General features: G+C 48.2%; 1 protein-coding gene across 3 annotated transcripts in view; it reads left to right on the top strand.

The window, feature by feature from the left end:
• Positions 1-18,961, top strand: part of PTK2B (protein tyrosine kinase 2 beta) — a 110,751-nt gene that overhangs the window by 71,551 nt on the left and 20,239 nt on the right. For all 3 annotated transcript variants that reach the window (XM_003793945.3, XM_023515578.1, XM_003793946.3), the window contains 13 exons: positions 8,251-8,429; positions 8,984-9,071; positions 10,240-10,319; positions 13,683-13,745; positions 13,916-13,970; positions 14,353-14,493; positions 14,811-14,885; positions 15,381-15,482; positions 16,150-16,267; positions 16,757-16,796; positions 17,162-17,208; positions 18,091-18,141; positions 18,538-18,635. In XM_003793945.3, the coding sequence (XP_003793993.1) occupies positions 8,251-8,429; positions 8,984-9,071; positions 10,240-10,319; positions 13,683-13,745; positions 13,916-13,970; positions 14,353-14,493; positions 14,811-14,885; positions 15,381-15,482; positions 16,150-16,267; positions 16,757-16,796; positions 17,162-17,208; positions 18,091-18,141; positions 18,538-18,635 (1,137 nt within the window). The remainder of the gene's footprint in view (positions 1-8,250; positions 8,430-8,983; positions 9,072-10,239; positions 10,320-13,682; positions 13,746-13,915; positions 13,971-14,352; positions 14,494-14,810; positions 14,886-15,380; positions 15,483-16,149; positions 16,268-16,756; positions 16,797-17,161; positions 17,209-18,090; positions 18,142-18,537; positions 18,636-18,961) is intronic.

Here is an 18,961-nt window from a genome sequence, read left to right as displayed (position 1 = left end):
CTTTGCAATGCAGTCCCAACACATGCACTTCTGGAGTTGCTGCAGATTTCACCGGGAAAGGGCCAGTCCTCCACATCCCTCTGCTCAGGCCCCAGCTACAAGCTCCAGCATTCTTAGCCCACCTAGACTTCTGACCAACTGGCCACAAATTTGGGAGTTTCTACTATCCCCTTAGGTTCAATAACTTGCTAGAACAACTTACAGAACTCAGGAAAGTGCTACACATACAATTATAGTTTTATCCTAAAGGATATAAATTAGAACCAGCCAAATGAAAAAACATACAGAATGAGGTCTAAGAGGTCCCAAAGATGAATTTTCCATGTCCTCAAGAGACATCGCCCTCCAGGCATGGTTATGTGCGTCACCAACCAGGAAGCTCACCTGAGTCTTGCTGTCCCGTTTATTGGGGCTTATCGTGATTGATTGATTTATTGGTTAGTTGATTGCTTGAATTAAACTCAATCTCCAGCCCTCCTCCCCTCCCTGAAGGTTGAGTTGGTAACATGTGGCTCAAAGCTCCAACCCTCTAACCATCTGGTTGGTCCTTCCTAAATGGCCAGTCTTCATCCTGAGACTGTCAAGGACCTTCCATGAGTCACCTTTTTAGTGCAGGTTCAAGTATGGTTTGAGCAACCCACTAGGCACAACAAAGGCAGTTCTACTCTTTGGGAAATTACAAAGGTTTAGAGGCTCCCTCCACTGAACCAAGACAAAAACTCACCAAATTCTTTATGACACATTGCATACCAGCATTGGTGACTTTGGTGGTGGGTAGAAATGTCATCTGATAAAGCTGGCCCCAGGAGCTTGAGGTTAGCCCTTCAGGAAAGAATGCACTGTTGGTAAGAATCTGCCCCACACTGGGCAGCCTCCTAAATAGTGTGTTTCATGCTTAGAAAACTCTCAGGTTCTTTCTTACTTACAGCTAAAACCCACCTTCCTGTGAAAAATCTGTTGAGTGAAGGATCTCTTAATGAATTTCCACCCCAAGGACCTAGAATTAACCTTTCCCTACCATGGATACAGCCAAAATTGATTGCTTCTTAGAAGAAAATCCAGACTTTTGCTCAAGCCATGCCCTGGAACGTTTCACCCACTGCAAAACCAAGAGCTAGACTCTTTCTAGCCCTTCTCACAGACTATGGATGGGGGAGAAGCTGCAAGGCCCTCTCTGACCCGACGCAAATCTTGCTCATCTGCTCAGTTTGGTTCCTTCACTTCTTATGTGACTGGGAATCTCCCTCCCTAGACACTTCCTCCCAGACTCTCTATTGTTCAGGTTTATTATTTGCTATATTACTACCTTTATCTCTTCACAAACAGACAGGTGCACATACACACATACAAATATGCCCAATGTTGTTGTTCTTTTCTGAACCATTTTTTTTTTTTTATTGAATGGTAACTATGAACATTAATGCACTTCTGGGGTATAGTGTGGGGTTTTCACACACAATCCAAAACACTTTCATCAAATTGGTTAACATTGCCTTCATGTCATTTTCTTAGTTATTACTTTAAAACGTTCATGTTCTACTCTTAGAAGGATTCACTTGTACCCTTGTAAGATAAACCTCAGAAGTGATCCCTCCAATCTCCCTCCCTCCACCCATTCCCCCTCCCCTCTCCCTCACAGCACTGCTGCCTTATGACAAAAATGCTCCAGGGTATATTTCTCCCAAACAAGGACATTCTTCTACAGAACCATACTGCAATCATCTAAATCAGGAAATCTGTGTTGCTATGACACTACCATCCAGATGTCACCAACTGTCCCAGCAATGTCTAATATTTCCTGTCTTGATTCAAGACCGCACATTGCATCTAATTGTCACATCTCTTTAGTCTTATAGGACCTGGAGGAGGTCCTCAGTCTGAAGGAATACAGGCCTGTTACTCTATAGGTCTCTGAGAAGACCCCCTCATCCTGGGTCTCTGGGTTTCATTACTAGACTCAGGCCACATACTCTTGGCAGGAAAATCTCAGAAATGATGCTATACTCTTCTTGGTGCAGTGTGACAGGAAGCCCACTATGTTTATCTATTGTATTGCTGTGGACCTTAACCTTAAAAATCTGGTTATTTGTGTCTGCCAGGTTTTTCTTTGCACTTGATTAGCATCTCAGGGTGGAAGCACTAAGGCCATGTCAATATTCTCATCATCACTATCAAATCTTCACCCTCCAGCTTCACCTTCCATTGCTGAATCCTACCCAAATGAACCAACACTGAGTTTGTTGCCAAATGGTGATTGTCTATTTTCCTTCTTTCCTGTACATCTATTAGTTGGCATTGTATGTCATGACGAACATTCCTTTCTCTCCTATTTATTTATCTGCGTTAGATTCTATTTTCTTTGATGGGATGCAATCCATTCCTCTCATTACATATTTTAATGCTTAAATTGTCCCAGATTTGGCCCATGTGAGTCCCTCGGGCTAATTCTGTATCGCTGTTGCATGTCCCCAATGTTCTCTAAACACTTCCTGTTTTTCTGGCACAAAATAATGTTCTAGGCTCATCTTCTCATCTTGTACTTTTTTTGCCCCAACCTTGGAATCAGCCCTTTCTGCAAGGAGGCCTGGATTTTTTTAGTGTGGAAAGGTGTTTGAAAACTGCAACTTAGTACTTGCTTTACCATCACTACAGAGTGTCTTGGTCCCAAGTCCTTTAAAAGGTAAACGAAGTTCATATTCTCCTCTACTCTCTTCTCCCTCTCTCTATGTCTCTTTCCATCTCTGACTCTTTCTGTCTCTAAAACCATGAGTCACACCAATATTTCCAATTCCAATCCTCAAGGAAAAACAGAATTTCATTCTCTTTCCTTTTTTATTGAGACAGGGTTTCACTTTGTCGCCCTTGGTAGAGTGCTGTGGTGTCACAGCTCACAGCAATCTCAAACTCTTGGGCTTAAGTGATTCTCTTGCCTCCGCCTCCAAGTAGCTGGGACTACAGGTGCCCACCACAATGCTTGGCTATTTTTTTGTTGAAGTTGTCATTTTTCTTCTTTTTTTTCAGCTAGCCCAGGCTGGGCTTGAACCCTCCAGCCTCAGTGTATGTGGTTGGTGCTATAACCACTGTGCTATGGGCTCCAAGCCTCATTTTATTTTCTTAATCTGGTTTACAAAGCACCAGCCTCTGCAAGAGGTTGCTGTCCTAAAATAAGGCTAGTGTTGTGTTGTTTTCTTTTTTATATATATATTTACCTTGAGCCAACTGCTGTTCTAAGGAGTTTCATCTAATTTAATACTTACAAAACCATTCCAAATAGGTTCTGTTATTATCTCCATGGTCTAGATGAAGAAACTGAATCCAAAGAGCTTCTGTATTTTGTCCAAGGATATCCAGCGAGGTGGCGGTGGACAGACAAAACACCCTGCAGTCTATCTGTGACCTAAAAGTTACTCTCTACTTCCCAGCTCTCTTCCATTTGCAGAAAACAGAGATTTGTTCATAAATAGGACAGGGATTTCAAAAATGATGGGATAGCTTATGGGACTTATCTTCCTGCAGATAACAATGATAAAAACTGGATAAGACATAAAAATGAGTTCTTTGAAGGCATTGCAGAGTGCCCATAGCAAGCAGAAACCAGAGGGAAATTTCTTTGTGAGAGCTGAAGTGTAATAAATGAGATTTGCAAATTTGTGGCTCTTTGCCTGAAGGCACGTTCCAATCTGGGAGGAGGATCTGCTGAGCAAATGCTACAGTTTTACGAGCTTGGAGTGTGGAGGCAGAACCTGGGGACTGGCAGAGCAGCAGTATTAGGGGAAAATCACAGAGTGGGTGAGCCCCAATGTAAAAACTTAATTTGAAAAAGTATTAATTTACAGAAGCATGAGAATGCATAAACTCTTTAGGAATAAATTTAACAAAAGACCTGTAAAACTTACACGTTGAAAACTATAAAACATTACTAAGAGAAACAAAAGAAGACTGAAACAAATAAAAAGCTATACCATGTTCAGGGATTGGAAGAATTTGTGCTGTTAAGATGTAAACTCTTCACCACGAAACTATCAATTTATCACTATCATGAGATCATAATGCAGTGGCCTTTTTTATATTTTTTATTTGTTTTTTGAGACAGAGTCTCACTGTGTTGCCCTTGATAGAGTGCCATGGTGTCATAGCTCATAGCAACCTCAAACTCTTGGACTCAAGCAATCCTCTTGCCTCAGCCTCCCAAGTACCTGGGTCTACAGGTGCCCCCTAAAACATCTGGCTATTTTTAGAGATGGAGTCTTGCTCTGGCTCAGGCTCGAACTCCTGAGCTCAAGCAATCCATCTGCCTGGCCTTCCAGAGTGCTAGGATTACAGGCATGAGCCACCATGCCCCACCAGCAGCAGCTTTTTTAAACAGAAAGTGATAGGCTTTTTGTAAAATTTACATGGACATTTAAATACCTAAAATATCCTAATAATCTTGGAGGGGGAGATAGCAGATGACTTACCTATTTGTTCAAGATCTCTGTAAACCTCCAGCAATGCAGACAGTAAGGTATTGGAACAGTATAGACAAAGGCCAATAGAACAGAACTGAGTTCAGAAATAATACTAAATTTAGACGGCAACATGTCTTTTAACAAAGACAGAAAATTCATTTGGAAAAGGAAAGTCAATAATCAATGCCGAACAACTATAGATCTATATTTCATTCTCTTTGATCTTATTCTATTTTATAGATCTGTATTTTCAAAACTGAATTTGACCCCTGCCTTGTAGCATACATAAAAATTAATTTAAGACGGATCACAGAACTAAAAATAAAAGTTACCATGATGAAGCTTATAATAGAAAACATATTATAGAATATCTTCATGACTTGAGGACAGACAAAAGATTTCTTAGGATACAGAAAGCACTAGCTGTAAGAGAAAATTTTTGATAAATTAGACTCTATCAAAAGCTGTACTATGAAAGTAATTTATAGCTTTCATAGGAAAGCTATAACCCAATTATAGCCCAAGAATATGGGGAAAGGGGAGAGGGAAGGGAGGAGAGAGGGGAGGATGACTGGTGGGATCATGCCTATGGTTCATCTTATAAGGGTACATGTGAATCTTTCTAAATGTAGAATATAAATGTCTTAACACAATAACTAAGAAAATGACATGCACGCTATGTTAAACAGTTTGATGAAAATATTTCAAATTGTATATAAAAACAGCACACTGTACCCCATGACTGTATCAATGTACACAACTATGATTTAATTAAAAAAAAAAAAGAGAGAGAGAGACACTTTTAAGGAAATGAAAAATAAAGATGCCACAGACCTGGAGAAAATATTTGTAAAATATATCATCTAAAGTACTTTTATCTTGAATATATAAAAGTCTCCTACAGCTCAACCATGGAAAGAAAACAGAAAAAAAAAAAATGGAGAAGAGATTTGAAGAAGCACTTCACAAAGGAAGTGGCCATAGGAATGGCCGGGGAGCACTCAAAGTCACATTCAATGTCCTTAGCCATCAGGTAGCTGCAAATGTAACAGCACAGTGAGATGCTGTGCTACACACCCACTGAAAGGGCTAATATTAAAAAAGGCTGACAACACCAAATGTTAGCAAAGATGTGTTGCAACAGAAGTCTCATGTCACAGTGGAGACGCAGAACAGAATAAGCTGGCTGTTTCTTATGAAATCAAACATATAAAAGTCGAACTTTTGACCCAGTAATTTCTCTCCTCAGTATTTATCCAAAGGAAATGCAACATATGTGCGCAAAAATACTTGTATATTAGTGTTTGCGGCAATTTCACTCACAATAGCCAAACATTAGAACTAGCCCAGGTATCCGGCAGCAGGGGACTGAGTAAACATACCGTAGTTCACTTTGAAAGTAGAATATTACCCATCGGTAAAAAGGAACAAATTACTGATGCATGCAACAATGTGATTCATCTCAGACATTACACTGCACGAAAGAAGCTGGACATAGACAAGAATATACTACGTGATTCCATTTATATGAAGTTCAAGAACAGGCAACACTAGTCAAGAGAGGTGGGGGCTGGGAGTGGGCCGTGAGAGTAGACAGAGAGGAATAAAAGAGAAATTTCTGGGGATCTAAAAAGTTCTGTATCTTTTTTTGAGACATAGTCTCACTCTGTCACCCTGGGTAGAGTACCATGGCATCAAAGCTCACAGCAACTTCCAACTCCCAGGCTCAAGAGATCCTCTTGCTTCAGCCTCCCAAGTAGCTGGGACTACAGGTGCCCACCCCAATGCCTGGCTAGTTTTTATATTTTTAGTAGAGACGGGGTCTCACTCTTGCTCTTGTTCAGGGTGATCTCAAACTCCTGATCTCAGGCAATGTACCCACCTTGGCCTCCTAGAGCGCCTGGTTGAAAGTTCTATATCTTAATCGGTCTGTGGGTTACACAGGTGTATTCATGTGTCAAACTGTATAGCTAAAATGCATTCATTTTAACGTACATAACTTTTACCTTTAAAGAAAAACTGTGAAAAAACAGTCATAGTTGAGTCACGATCGGGGAGTAGGTGGTGGCGCAGATGAAGCAAGTGGGGAGAAGTTGGGGATCAACGAGGCGGGGGGATGTGTACACCGAGTGCTGTTACGCTCTCCTGCTGACGTCGTGTGTGTTTGGGATTTTCAGTGATAAAATTCACAGAGGTCCTACTCTGAGAAGGTTAGACTAACGTAGGTTTCAACTAGGGCGGGGGTGAGAGGTATTCTAAATGCAAAAACACCAGAGCTGAGGGCTCTAGGAGGGACTTGGGAGTGACGGGGGGCTGTATAACAGGATGACAGTGGACAGAGCAGTGCAGGGGTAGGAGAAACTTCACAGGCCCGAACTCTTTCTCCTACCCACGTCCCTCTCACTGTGGAGGCACCACTGGCCACAGCCTTCTCCCTCAACCCCAGGAGAATTCTGATTCCTACGTGATTAGCCTGATTAGCAATGCTTACCTACATCCCATGCCTCAGTTTCCCCATCTGTCTCACAGAGGAGTCCTCATTTTCCCTGATGGAATTTTTCTTTGTTAATGGGAAAGGGGTTTTTCAGACTGAGGGTCTTCTGGGTTCTCTACCCCACCAAGTCCAGGAGTCCTGGCAAGAGGCAACCAGACCAAGATAGATGGGAACCCAGGTCAACAGATAGTTGGGCACTCCTTAAAGTCAGTGTTTAAATTTTAGTGTGACATTTTCAAAAGAAACAGATTTTTGTCTGCGAGGAATGGCATGCCTCCTTCTTTTGGTTCCCATTAAAGAATTGATTACATTTGATTTACTAAATGAGACACCTTTGGGGGAGGCATGTTAAACCAAAACATAAAGTAACTAAGCCCCTTTCCTTGTGCTGGTCACATAGCACCTACTCTGCATTGCTCAGTCTTCAGGGTGGTGTGGGTTTGTTGGTATACACATTGCAAAGATATCCAATAGATAGCCTAAGTTTTCAGGACTTTCTGAAGTTTTTAAATTTGCACCCAAGGGTACTCAAGTACCAATTACATGTGGAACTACACAAGAAACCCAAGTTCAGATGGCACCAAAGTGATCTCAGAATGAGGCAGGGCCTTACAGAGGGGCCTTTAGGCAGCTGCCCGGTTGGACCTCCTGTGCCTCAGTTTCCCCCATCCAGCTCTGGGTCTCGGCCAGGAAGTTACAGCACCAGGTTGAGTGCCTGCTAGTCTCTTGTTAACAAGAAACCAGGAGTAAGAGGGCACCTGTGACCACGCTTCTTTTGTGGGGATTGTGGCACTTAACTTCTTGATGTGAGACTGGCCCTTCTGTTTTGTCCCGCCCCACTTTCCTATGCATCAGCCTGGCCTGGTGGGAACCTCTGAGTCTGATGGTGCAGGGCTCAAAACCCCAGCTTGATTCCGTGAGCCGTGTGCACTACATCAATTTCTTCATCAGTCACATGGGGGTGGTGACACATACGTCCCTGTGTTGTGCAGATTCGGTGAAATGATGTATGCAGAGCACCTAGGAGTGGCTGGGGGGACACTCAGTGATGCTGGGTGCCCATAAATCAGCTCGCCTAGAATGTGAGGCAGAAACACAGTGGGTGCTCTTGGCCTCTCTGGGTATTCTCCTTCACATCTGCTCTCTCCTCTCAGTCCCTCTGTCTCCGTCTCTATGGCCAAATTGTTCTCCACCTGATGAGCGCATGGTGCATCAACTCTTGCACTAAGCACTGGAGAATCAGAGACCTGTGGGGACTGGGGACCCCAGAAGGGGGCGCCACTGAGTCGTGTCCCTCCCTCTCCACAGGAGATCATCACCTCCATCCTGCTGAGTGGCCGCATTGGGCCCAACATCCAGCTGGCCGAGTGCTATGGGCTGAGGCTGAAACACATGAAGTCGGACGAGATTCACTGGCTGCACCCCCAGATGACGGTGGGTGAGGTGCAGGACAAGTACGAGTGTCTCCATGTGGAAGCCGAGTGGAGGTAGGAGACTAACCCTGGGCTCTGGGAGGGGAGAAGAGGAATGTGGGGCTGGGAGATCCTCCCTTAGAGCAGTCCCCAGCCTCAGAATGTTCTGGAAAGTCTCAGTGGCATCGTAGGCCTCGTCCTACAGCATCTGATGTGTGTACTTTCTGAGATCTAGCCTGAACTCTCAGCATCTCCCCAGGCTGGGGCAGATATCTAGGAAGATCTCTGGACAGTATGCTGTGGGAGCTGTGGGGAAGGGGACAGAGCATCCAGGGAGGACAGACAGCCCAGGCCCAGGGCTGGTCAGTGAACCAGACAGTCACCACTCGGGAAAAGAGAGGGAGTCAGGGCTAGCCATGACCTTTACCTGCTAGCCACCCACCTGTCTGTGATCCTCCACCCATCTGCGGTCCTCCACCCAACCACAAAGGAAGGAAAAGTGGCCTGGAGCCCCCAGTAGCCCCCCTACATGCTGGAGGAGGGGGTGGCTCTGCCCTTGAGGGTCCCAGTTCCACCCCTAGATTCCAGCTTCTCTGTGCCAACCAGAGTGTGTGAATGTTCTGCCACAGGTATGATCTTCAGATCCGCTACTTGCCAGAAGACTTCATGGAGAGCTTGAAGAAAGACAGGACCACACTGCTTTATTTTTACCAACAGGTAAGACATACTTTGTCTTCCTGCCCCCAGGGTCCCAGAGCACCCATATGCCAAGTATTATCCATCCTCTTCTAGGCAGATGGAAAGACAAAGCCCAAACTTTGCTGAGAGGTCAGTCTAGGAAACCTCTTGAAGACGTTTCTGTGGTCCATGGTCAATGGCCCCAACACTGCTTTTGTCTCAGCTATTTTGGAGCTGGCTACCCTGCCCCAGGTGCCACCCAGCTCCCCTGGGACTTCCCTGGTGGCCCCAGAGAAGTGGTGGGAGCAGGTGCACAGGGAAACCAGCTGTGCTTATCACAGGGCTGCAGTCTCACTCACCTGGTTTCCAGCCCAGCTCTGCCATTTACTAACCTGGTGTTCCTGGAAATTTCATTTACCTGCATGAAGCTGTTTACTCTGCTATAAAATTACTATGGGTATAATAGTGATACCTACTTTGTAGGATTGTTGAGAGGACCAAATGATATCATTGGCAGTGTGCCGGTAACTCGACTCTGAAGGAAAAAAATCCCTGAAGTGTAGCACTTGCCAATTTCCATGGTGTAAACACTCCCACCATGGCCTATTTCAGGCTGCCAATAGGACATGTACTTTCTCACAAAACTTCTGAAAATGTAATAATGGCTCTCACGAGCTGTTCTGAGCCTCTCTGACACACCACTAGAGATGACGCATGTTAAAAAGTGCCCAGCTCAGCACCTGGCACAGAGCAAGCACAGTGTCAATCTGAGGGCCCTCATTTTCCATCCAGTCTCGAATCACCCCCCCTTCATTGCCCTCCTGGTTTGCTAGAGACAAAAACAGACTTTTCTTGGGGTACAGATGACATTGACATCTATCACTACTTACCAACAGGGCTTTGGATAAATTACTGACTCCTCCAAACTCTCTCTTTCCTTCTCTCCAAAATGGAGCAGGCAAAGACTATATGTGGATGTGCCTCAAAAACTTCATACCCTTCTCCCCGGGTTCCAGAGGGAGGCAGAGCTAGGGGAGCCTCCTGCGGTGTTCTTAGGCAGGCCCATGCTCATTCCTGGTGGGGCAGGTGTGCACAGAGGCTCAGCGGGGCAGGACTGGGCTCCAGGAGCCCCTCCTTTTCCGTGGCCTCTGCCCAGGCAAGCAGGAGTGAGGCTGTGAGTCTAACCCTCAGCGCTTTTCCCCGCCAGCTCCGAAATGACTACATGCAACGTTACGCCAGCAAGGTCAGCGAGGGCATGGCCCTGCAGCTGGGCTGTCTGGAGCTCAGGTATGTGGCCTAAAGGTCCCTCCTGGGGGCCCAGCCTTCCCTCACGTCCTGACAATCAGTGAGCCCACATGTCATTATCACCCAAAGTCCATAGTTGACATGAGGGCTTACACTTGGTGATGGGCATTCTGTGGATTTGGTTTGGACAAACATAATAATGGCCTATGTCTACCACTATAGTGTCACACAGAGTAAAACTAAAACCACCTAAACCTGCTCTGTGCTCCACCTGTTTCTCTCCCTGCTAACCCTGGCAACCACTGATTATTTTATTGTTGCCATAGTTATGCTTTCCTTGAATGTGATATAGTTGAAATGATGCCTAATAAATTTGTAGTGATTTATTGAGGTGGTTTATAAATGCCAAATGTATTATTTTATCTAAAAATTCCCCTATAAATTCAAATTTGAAATTCGTGGCCTATACGCTAGAAATTAGCACCAGCTCAGCTTGAGGAACCAAACAACTTTTTCCCCTTTAAACCTGAGACACCCAGGACCATCGCCCACCCAGAGCAGAGCCCAAAATGACCTTAAAAATGACTCTGACTCCCCATATGCTGGAGATGGTGGGTTCAAACCCAGCCCTGGCCAAAAAGAAAATGGCTCTGACTCAATTCTGATATGAGAACAATTAATGACAATTAATGACACAGTGGGGGTAGGGGAAGGGGAGAGCGGAGGAGAAAGAAGGAGGGAGGGGTGGGGGGAAAGGAAGAGCAGAGAGAGGGGAGGAGGGTGGGGTCTTGGTGTATGCCACACCTTTTGGGGGCAAGACACAATTGTAAGAGGGACTTTACCTAACAAATGCAATCAGTGTAACCTGGTCTCTTGTACCCTCAATGAATCAACAACAATTAAAAAAAAAAGAGAGAGAAAGACTGTGACCTAAAAAAATCAGAGTAAATGTGTAACCCAAGTTAGTTAAGGAGTAACTGACAGTAAGTAAAGATTAGAGAAAGAACATTCAACTTGCTTTGCTGCAAAAGGCATTTGGGCTTGTAATTTCTAAATGTCGATAACATGTTACTATTTCAATAGCTGTTTAGAAGGAAAACATAGCCAACTGGATTTTGCATAGTTTTTTCTGCTAGCCTTGCCTGGGTATAGAAGTCATGAGCCAGCAGGAGCCTGTAGGCTCCACCGTCCACTTGATGGTGGCTGCTCAACATGGCAGGCGGGGGGACCAGCCAGGCACCAGAGGGTGCTCCTGGCAGGTGCCACCTTATTCCTGGATAGCAGTCAGGCCAGGTGTGGGGTAACTGAGTGCCCCTTGCCCACAGCTGAGATAAGACAGGGCTCAGAAGGTGAGGAAGCACAATCCCTGGAGAGAGCTGCGTCTCTCACCAGTGATGGTTACTTGTTCTCCCAGACATCCCAATGACCTTCAATTGCTCTCCATGTTAAAAACACACAGACTGTGTCACGTTAGAGTGGTTGGGCACCTTCGTCAACAGTTAAGTCTATGAATGATCTTCAAGGCCTGAGAGAAGACCCTTCAGGGGCATAGGGAGTGAGCGAACCAAGCTGGATTCAGGAGACTGGGGATGACCTCGGTGTGTTAGCTGAGCTTCCTTTACCCCAGTAAAGCATTTTCCTATTCATTCCCCTTCATCATTTTAAAATTGCTATTATTTTTCATGCAGTTTAATTTCTCATTGTTATTTTCAAAATTTGTTCATCCTTCCATTTGGCTAACCCTGGTTTTCTTTAATTTGCTAATTAAATATCCCAGGCTTCCGAATTCTTTTGGAAGAGACACAGAGACTGTAAGAGACACTCTCACCGTGGCTGGGAAGCATCTCTCCCCCCTGGGTGGGCACTGCCTCCCCTCTGAATGGCATAGTCTTCTCATTCTGCTTTTCAGACTAGTACCTCTTGTTTATCTCAGCAGCTTGAAAAAACATACCATACCAGTGAGTCCTGCCCCGTACGCACACAGGAAGCCTCGGAGATGGCCTGTGAAGTGTCAGTTACAAGCGGCGTGGCCATCTGCTCTTCCCACCACGCCGGCCCAAGGGTCTCTTCATGAAGCCTTTTCTCCATCCTCAGCCCTCTAGCCCTGCTTTGCAGAGTTCAGTTAGACAGCTGATGTGCACTTCATGCACTATAATAGATTATGAAATCCTGTCAAATCCTCAAAGTCAGGGCTGAGGCTGATTTTTGCCTGATGTGTAAGAGCTCAACACACATTGGAGTGAATGGGTAACCTGAAAAAACAAAAATCTTTGCCTTGGACGGACCTTTGCCAGAGTTGTGTACAGCAAGCCAATTTGTGCAGTTACCTAGAAGTACATTTTGCAGCTCACTTGGCCCAGCAGGATTGCAGATGGCCACGCTGCGTGTAATCCCCCTTCACAGGCATACTCTGGGGTTTTTATGAATGTGGAGGATGACCAGGGAACACTGGCTTAGAACACTCTCTAAAGCTGCCACAGATGACCATGGGGGACTTTGGGATCTTAGCCCGCATTCTTCAGCCTGCAAGGGCTTGTCATGTCCTGTAACGGAGTGTCCTCCCTTCCTCCCTACACTATGCAGATTTCCAAGTCTGCAGATCTGCTGGTACTCAGCTGAAATGCTCTATCTTGGGTGCCATCTTTGACCTACTCTGTCACACACCCAGTAGAGAAAATTGGGGGGAGGAAGAGCCTCCCTTCTTAGCTTCCTAAATTCTCTCCTCAGATCCAATCCCCAGGGTTTCCTAACCTCAGTACTAGTGACATTTTGGACTGAATACTTCTTTGTTGTTGGGGGCCTCTTTGCATTTTGGGGTGCACTGGATGCTGGTAGCACTGGATGCTAGTAGCCCCCCTTAGCAACACTGGATGCTAGTAGTCCCCCTCCACCCCCAACCAAGAATGACAACAGAAAACATCTCCAGTCATTGCTAAATGTTCGAGGCTGGCCAGGGGTCCACAAAATCGCCCCCAGTTGAGAACCACTAAATTAGGTCATTACAGGGCCATACCTGCAGGCCACAGAGTTGTGCGTTAATGTTATGCCATTGGTATTCACCAAAGTTGCAACAGGAGAAAAAAAATAAAATGTGTGTGTTCCTAGACTGGCAGCTCAAGTGTTGGCTGCCTTGGGTCATTTGTTCACAGACCTGTCATCCTCTTCCTCTGCCCCTACACTGGACAAGATTGGAGTCTTTTCTAAGAGTGAAATTTATGAGTTTTCCTTTTCCTCACAGCTTTTAAACATTACATGTTATGACTTGCATAACTTCTTTCTTCCCAGTAATTCCCACCTCTGGCAGAGGGAGGGGGCTTCTAGGCCATCCTGTGAGCACCTGCCCCGGTCCTGATGGGCTGGCCTCCCAGCCATCAGCCCTGCTCTGCACAATCCCTCTCTTTCCAGGCGGTTCTTCAAGGACATGCCCCACAACGCACTTGACAAGAAGTCCAACTTCGAGCTCCTGGAGTAAGTCTTGGGCCCAGCCCCTGCCCCCCACCCCTTCTCCTCACGCCTCCTCCAAAGCTGAGCAAGGCATGTCTCCTGGTCCCCAAGCTCCCCCACTTCTTCCTGGGTGGCCACAAGTCCTGGGGAGTGGGGGAGGGAATTAATGCTGCTTTTTTTTTTCCTTCTTTCAGAAAGGAAGTTGGGCTGGACTTGTTTTTCCCTAAACAGATGCAAGAGAACTTAAAGGTGAGGGACTCAGAAAGCTCCCGTTGTGCTGGACTAGAGCTGAGCAGATAAGGCATCCATGGCCTTGAGCATCTGAACACAGGACAACTAAACACATACTGGGACCCTTATGGGGCTGGAAACCAGGATGCCACTAGCCAAGGCTGCAGCCTGTGTCAGAGCCTACTGGCTCTGTAGCCCCAGCCCTGGTATGCTCCCCTGCCCCCCTCACGGGGCCATGGTGAGACAGTGGGGGTGTGCGTGAGGTCATAGATTGCTGCTGCTCTTGGGGCGCAGGTCCTGGGGACTGTACTCTGGCAGTGGGTAGCCTTTCAGTTAGACCCTAAGGGAAGGAGTCAGAGCTGGGAGGAGCAGGCCTGGCTCACTGCATCTCCTTCCCCAGCCCAAGCAGTTCCGGAAGATGATCCAGCAGACGTTCCAGCAATACGCCTCGCTCCGGGAGGAGGAATGCGTCATGAAGTTCTTCAACACCCTGGCCGGCTTCGCCAACATCGACCAGGAGACCTACCGCTGTGAACTCATTGTGAGGACCTGCTGCCTCCATCCTCAACCCCACCTCAATCCCAGACCTCTTGGGAGAGGCTGCACTCACGGGCCATGGTGGAACCAATGTCAATCCCTTGCCACAAGCAGGGACTGAAATGTTGGCCTCCAGCTCTGGGAGGTGGGCAGGTGGACAAAGTGTCCAGATGGGGAGACCCATGTGACCAGGTCTTAGAGTAGGAGTTGCTGGGTGGCCCAGGAGACTGGACTTTGTCTAGCTCAGTGAGCTTTCCTCCAAATTATTGGATTACGGGATGGGCAGAACCGGGGCAACCGTCTGTTCCCCTTTTCTTCCAGCAAGGATGGAACATTACCGTGGACTTGGTCATCGGTCCTAAAGGCATCCGCCAGCTGACCAGTCAAGATGCAAAGGTAGAGGGAGGCTGGGTGGGAGCCCCACCCAGCCCGGGCGGAGAGGTCTGCCCTAGGGCTGTCTTTGGCCCTGTCACTGAGAGCAAGGACCTCCTGAGGCCATGCCCTGGAGTAAGCAGCTGGCAAGTTGGGCAGGTGGCTTTTACTGCCTGACACTGTCCTCTGCACCAAGCCGGCATGCGTTAGGAAGGGAAGGGAGGTGCTATTGCCACCCCCCTGGCTGGGATGGAAGAGTTGCTCTTTCACTGGCAAAAATGAATCAAGACTCCCCTAAGAGTCAAGGGGGACCAGGGTCCAGTTCTACTGGCAACTTGGCACATGACACTGGGCAGGTCCTGGCTTTCTCCTGACCTCGTTTACCCCTCTGCAAAGTGAGAGGCTTGTACTAGACAGTCCTTCTCTCCTGATGGAGACCCCCAGTTCCTCCTCGCCCCACCACTCTGCACGGCCTGGCCCTGGCGGTGGTGTGGTCTAAGAGCCCCTCCTTCCCCACAGCCCACCTGCCTGGCGGAGTTCAAGCAGATCAGGTCCATCAGGTGTCTCCCCCTGGAGGAGGGCCAGGCCGTGCTGCAGCTGGGCATTGAAGGTGCCCCCCAGGTGAGGTCTCTGGGTCCCTGATGCCTGGAGCTCCCCAGGGTCCACCTGCAGGGTGGGGTGCGTGCTCGGGCAGCCTGACCAGGCGGGAGGGAGCCTAGGAGTTTCCTGGCTTTGGGGATCTTGTTAAGAAAACCACCCAGTGCTTAGACAGGATACCAGGATCTCAGAAAGACATTCAGGAAACATTTTTAATGTCAGGAAAGTTTTGAGGGTAAGGCTAGGTGATCAGTAACCAGGTACAAATCAGAGGGCGTAGTTTGGCAAGTGAACAATGACTCAGAAACCAAGACCCTGGTGGGGAGGGCTTTGGGTGGGTGAGAGAGCCCGAGACCTCAGGCTGCAGACCCTCCGTCTCTCTCCTTTCACCTGTCTGTCCTGGCCCACTTCCTCCCTCTTTGCTTTTCTCAGTTTCTGAGCAGCTAGTAGGTACAGGACACTGTGCTCAGAGGCAAACAAGTGAGGTCTGGGACACACTTTCAGACAGCCCAGGGTGCTAGGTCTCCGGGGTGACAGAGCGCCTCCTGGTGGCCAAGGACAGGGAGCAAAGCCCAGGAGAGTGGATGGCACGGGAGCTGGTGGCCTGTCCCGCGGTCCTCCTACAGCCCTGGGAGGCCAGCCCCTGGTCAAGGTTCTGGGATCTCATGCATGGCTGACCCCTTCTCTGCAGGCTCTGTCCATCAAGACCTCGTCTCCTGCAGAGGCCGAGAACATGGCTGACCTCATAGACGGTTACTGCCGGCTGCAGGGGGACTATGGAGGGTCTCTCATTGTCCACCCCAGAAAAGGTGAGTTCCACAGAAAGGCAAAGTGGCCAGACTGTGAATGGCAGCACAGCTGAGCCAAGAGATGCTAAGCCATTGACCAATAAGTGGATGAAGAGGCTTCTTACCAGGCCCCACCAGACACCTCTGTGGGCCCATCCAGGCTACAGACCCTGGCCTGTCCCTCCAACCCGGGCCCTTCTGGTCAAGGGCCACACAGAGGCCAGCTCCTGGAGGAAGCTCAAAGCCATTGCTAGAATATGGATACATGATTGGTCCCACTTGTGTTCTCTGTTTGGGGCTAGAATCAGGAAGAATGGGTTTGGGCAGGGACTCATAAAATCGGGCAGGAGGATCCCAGCTCTGGCCTGAGACTTCCCTGGCTTCCACTATGCGACCAGGGGGGAATGGGAGAGCAAGGCGTGGGTCTCCACTATGGCAGCAGTGAGGTCAGCTGCTCACCCAGGCCCTGTATCCCAACTCCAATCTCCCTTCTCCTTCTTTTCTCCCCAGATGGTGAGAAGCGGAACAGCCTGCCTCAGATCCCCATGCTGTGAGTACACAGGGGAGGCAGAGGACAGGGCTTGAGCCCACCTGTGTTGCTAGGAGAAGGAAGAACTGGGGTCCCCACCTGCATAGGCTCTGGCTCCCTGGCTCCAGAACACTGGAATCCCAACTTTCACAAGGGTGGCCCCCACCCCCAGTAACTGCTAATGCTGCTGGGTTTTATCCAAGAGACATCACTGAGGACCCCTCCTCCAGCCCCCCACACACCATAGGTCCTGCTCCCAGATTGTTGCTGATCAGGACAGGCTGCTTCTCCAAATGGGGTGGGTGGGAGAGGGGGGCCAAGGCTGCCCAGGGCAACACTGCTGAGCTCTGAGCTCACCAGCTCTTGCCCTTCACTCCCTTCTACAGAACCCTGGAGGCTCGGAGGTCCCACCTCTCAGAAAGCTGCAGCATCGGTAAGCTGCCTCCCTTCTGCCTGCTCTCCTGACATTGCCAAAGGGTTCCTCCAAGCTACAGAAAAATTATCTTTCCCTATCACATCCCAGTGATGGCTTAGAAATATCATGAATCGTAATAGCTAGCATGCATTGAGTAGTTACTACGTGGCACCATGTTTATCTCAGTCAGCTCTAGCTGCGGTAGCAAAACACCATAGACTGGGCGGCTGAAAAGCAGACATTAATTACTCACAGTCCTGGAGGCTGGGAAGTCCAAGGTCAAGGCACTGGCAGATGCTGTGACTGATGAGGGCTGCATCCCTGGTTTGCAGATGGCGGTCCCCTCACTGTGTGCTCACATGGTGAAGGGAGGGGCGAGAGAGAGAGAGAGCAGAGGGGGAGACAGAGCTCGTGCAAGCACGCACTCGCTCTGATATCGCTTTCCACACTAATGCCATTATGGAGACTCCACCCCCAGCCTAATCACCTCCCAATGGCTCCACTTCCTAATATCATCCCTGCAGTTAGGGCTTCAGTGTATGAATTTGGGAAGGACACAAGTTTCGGTTCATATTGGTATTAAATATGTAACAGGTATTATTTTCTTCAGGTTTGACAATATTCCCCATAGACATTTGCTTCCCGTAAAGGGAAACTGAGATTAAAGGACAGTAACCAACTTGCCCTAAACAACCTGCCTGGGAAGTTGGGAGCAGGGATTCCAACCAAGGCTCTGTGACTGCTCCAAAGCTTGGAGTGTGAGCCTGGAACTCATCTGGTTTCTCCCCACTCCCACCCCTGTGGCTCCACTGGACTCCAGTGGGGAGCCACACACCTTGTTCCTGATGGTGCTCACCAATGGCATCTGGCCCACGGGATGGGCCTTTCCTATCTTTCCAGAGTCAGACATCTACTCGGAGATTCCCGACGAGACCCTGCGAAGGTCTGCAGGTAGGTCCTGACCCGACCACCATGACCGAACCCATAAAATGACATCGTGATGATTCACATGACATCCCAGGGAACATCCTTTTCTGGGTGTGGCCCAGCCAGTGGCAAACCCAAAACACCTTTAATTTAAAAGCCAAGATTACTCTTTTTACTCCCTGTACTGACCAACCTTTTGCACACCTGTGGAGCTGTGTCGGATTCCTAGGTTGTGAGCTAGAACTGAGTCTTCAGAGGGAGCAGGGTGATGGCGCTTCTCTGAGTCTGAGATGATGGAACCTTCTAGACTCTCCCACAGCCCAGCCTCTGGGTTGTAGCTGAAGTGTCATGACACTCAGGCTCCCTAAGGCTGCTGGCTGGTCTGGCGCTCTGTGACCCCTGCTTCCTCTGTCTGTGCAGGGCTGCAGTATGGTGTCGCCCGTGAAGATGTGGTTCTGAATCGTATCCTCGGGGAAGGCTTTTTTGGGGAGGTCTATGAAGGTGTCTACACGAATCACGTGAGTTCCAGACTCTCCCCTGACACTCCTCTTCTGCGTGGTAGGATGAGACAGGAGCTCAAATCTGAACAGGGGGGAGACAGCCACCTGAGCTGGGGCCCCTTGTCCACTTGACACACAGCAGTCTTTACAAAGGCTCAGCAAGTGATGGAGACAAGGATCATTTCCAAATGCCAGAGCTGGAAATGGAGGTGGGACCTGGAGAACACAGGCAGAGGTGGGGTAAAGACACAGTTCTGGGAGAAGGAAGGGCAGGACCCCAGCCGAGTTAGTCTCAAGGCCACAGAAGGCTGGGCAAGACTGGCTTCTGCAGTCGAGCTGCTAGC

The sequence above is a fragment of the Otolemur garnettii genome, unplaced genomic scaffold, assembly GCF_000181295.1.
Source record: "Otolemur garnettii isolate 467f Iridium unplaced genomic scaffold, OtoGar3 scaffold00074, whole genome shotgun sequence".
Classification (NCBI taxonomy): domain Eukaryota; kingdom Metazoa; phylum Chordata; class Mammalia; order Primates; family Galagidae; genus Otolemur; species Otolemur garnettii.
The sequence above is the reverse complement of the archived record's forward strand: the minus strand, read 5'-3'. Positions and strand labels throughout refer to the sequence as shown.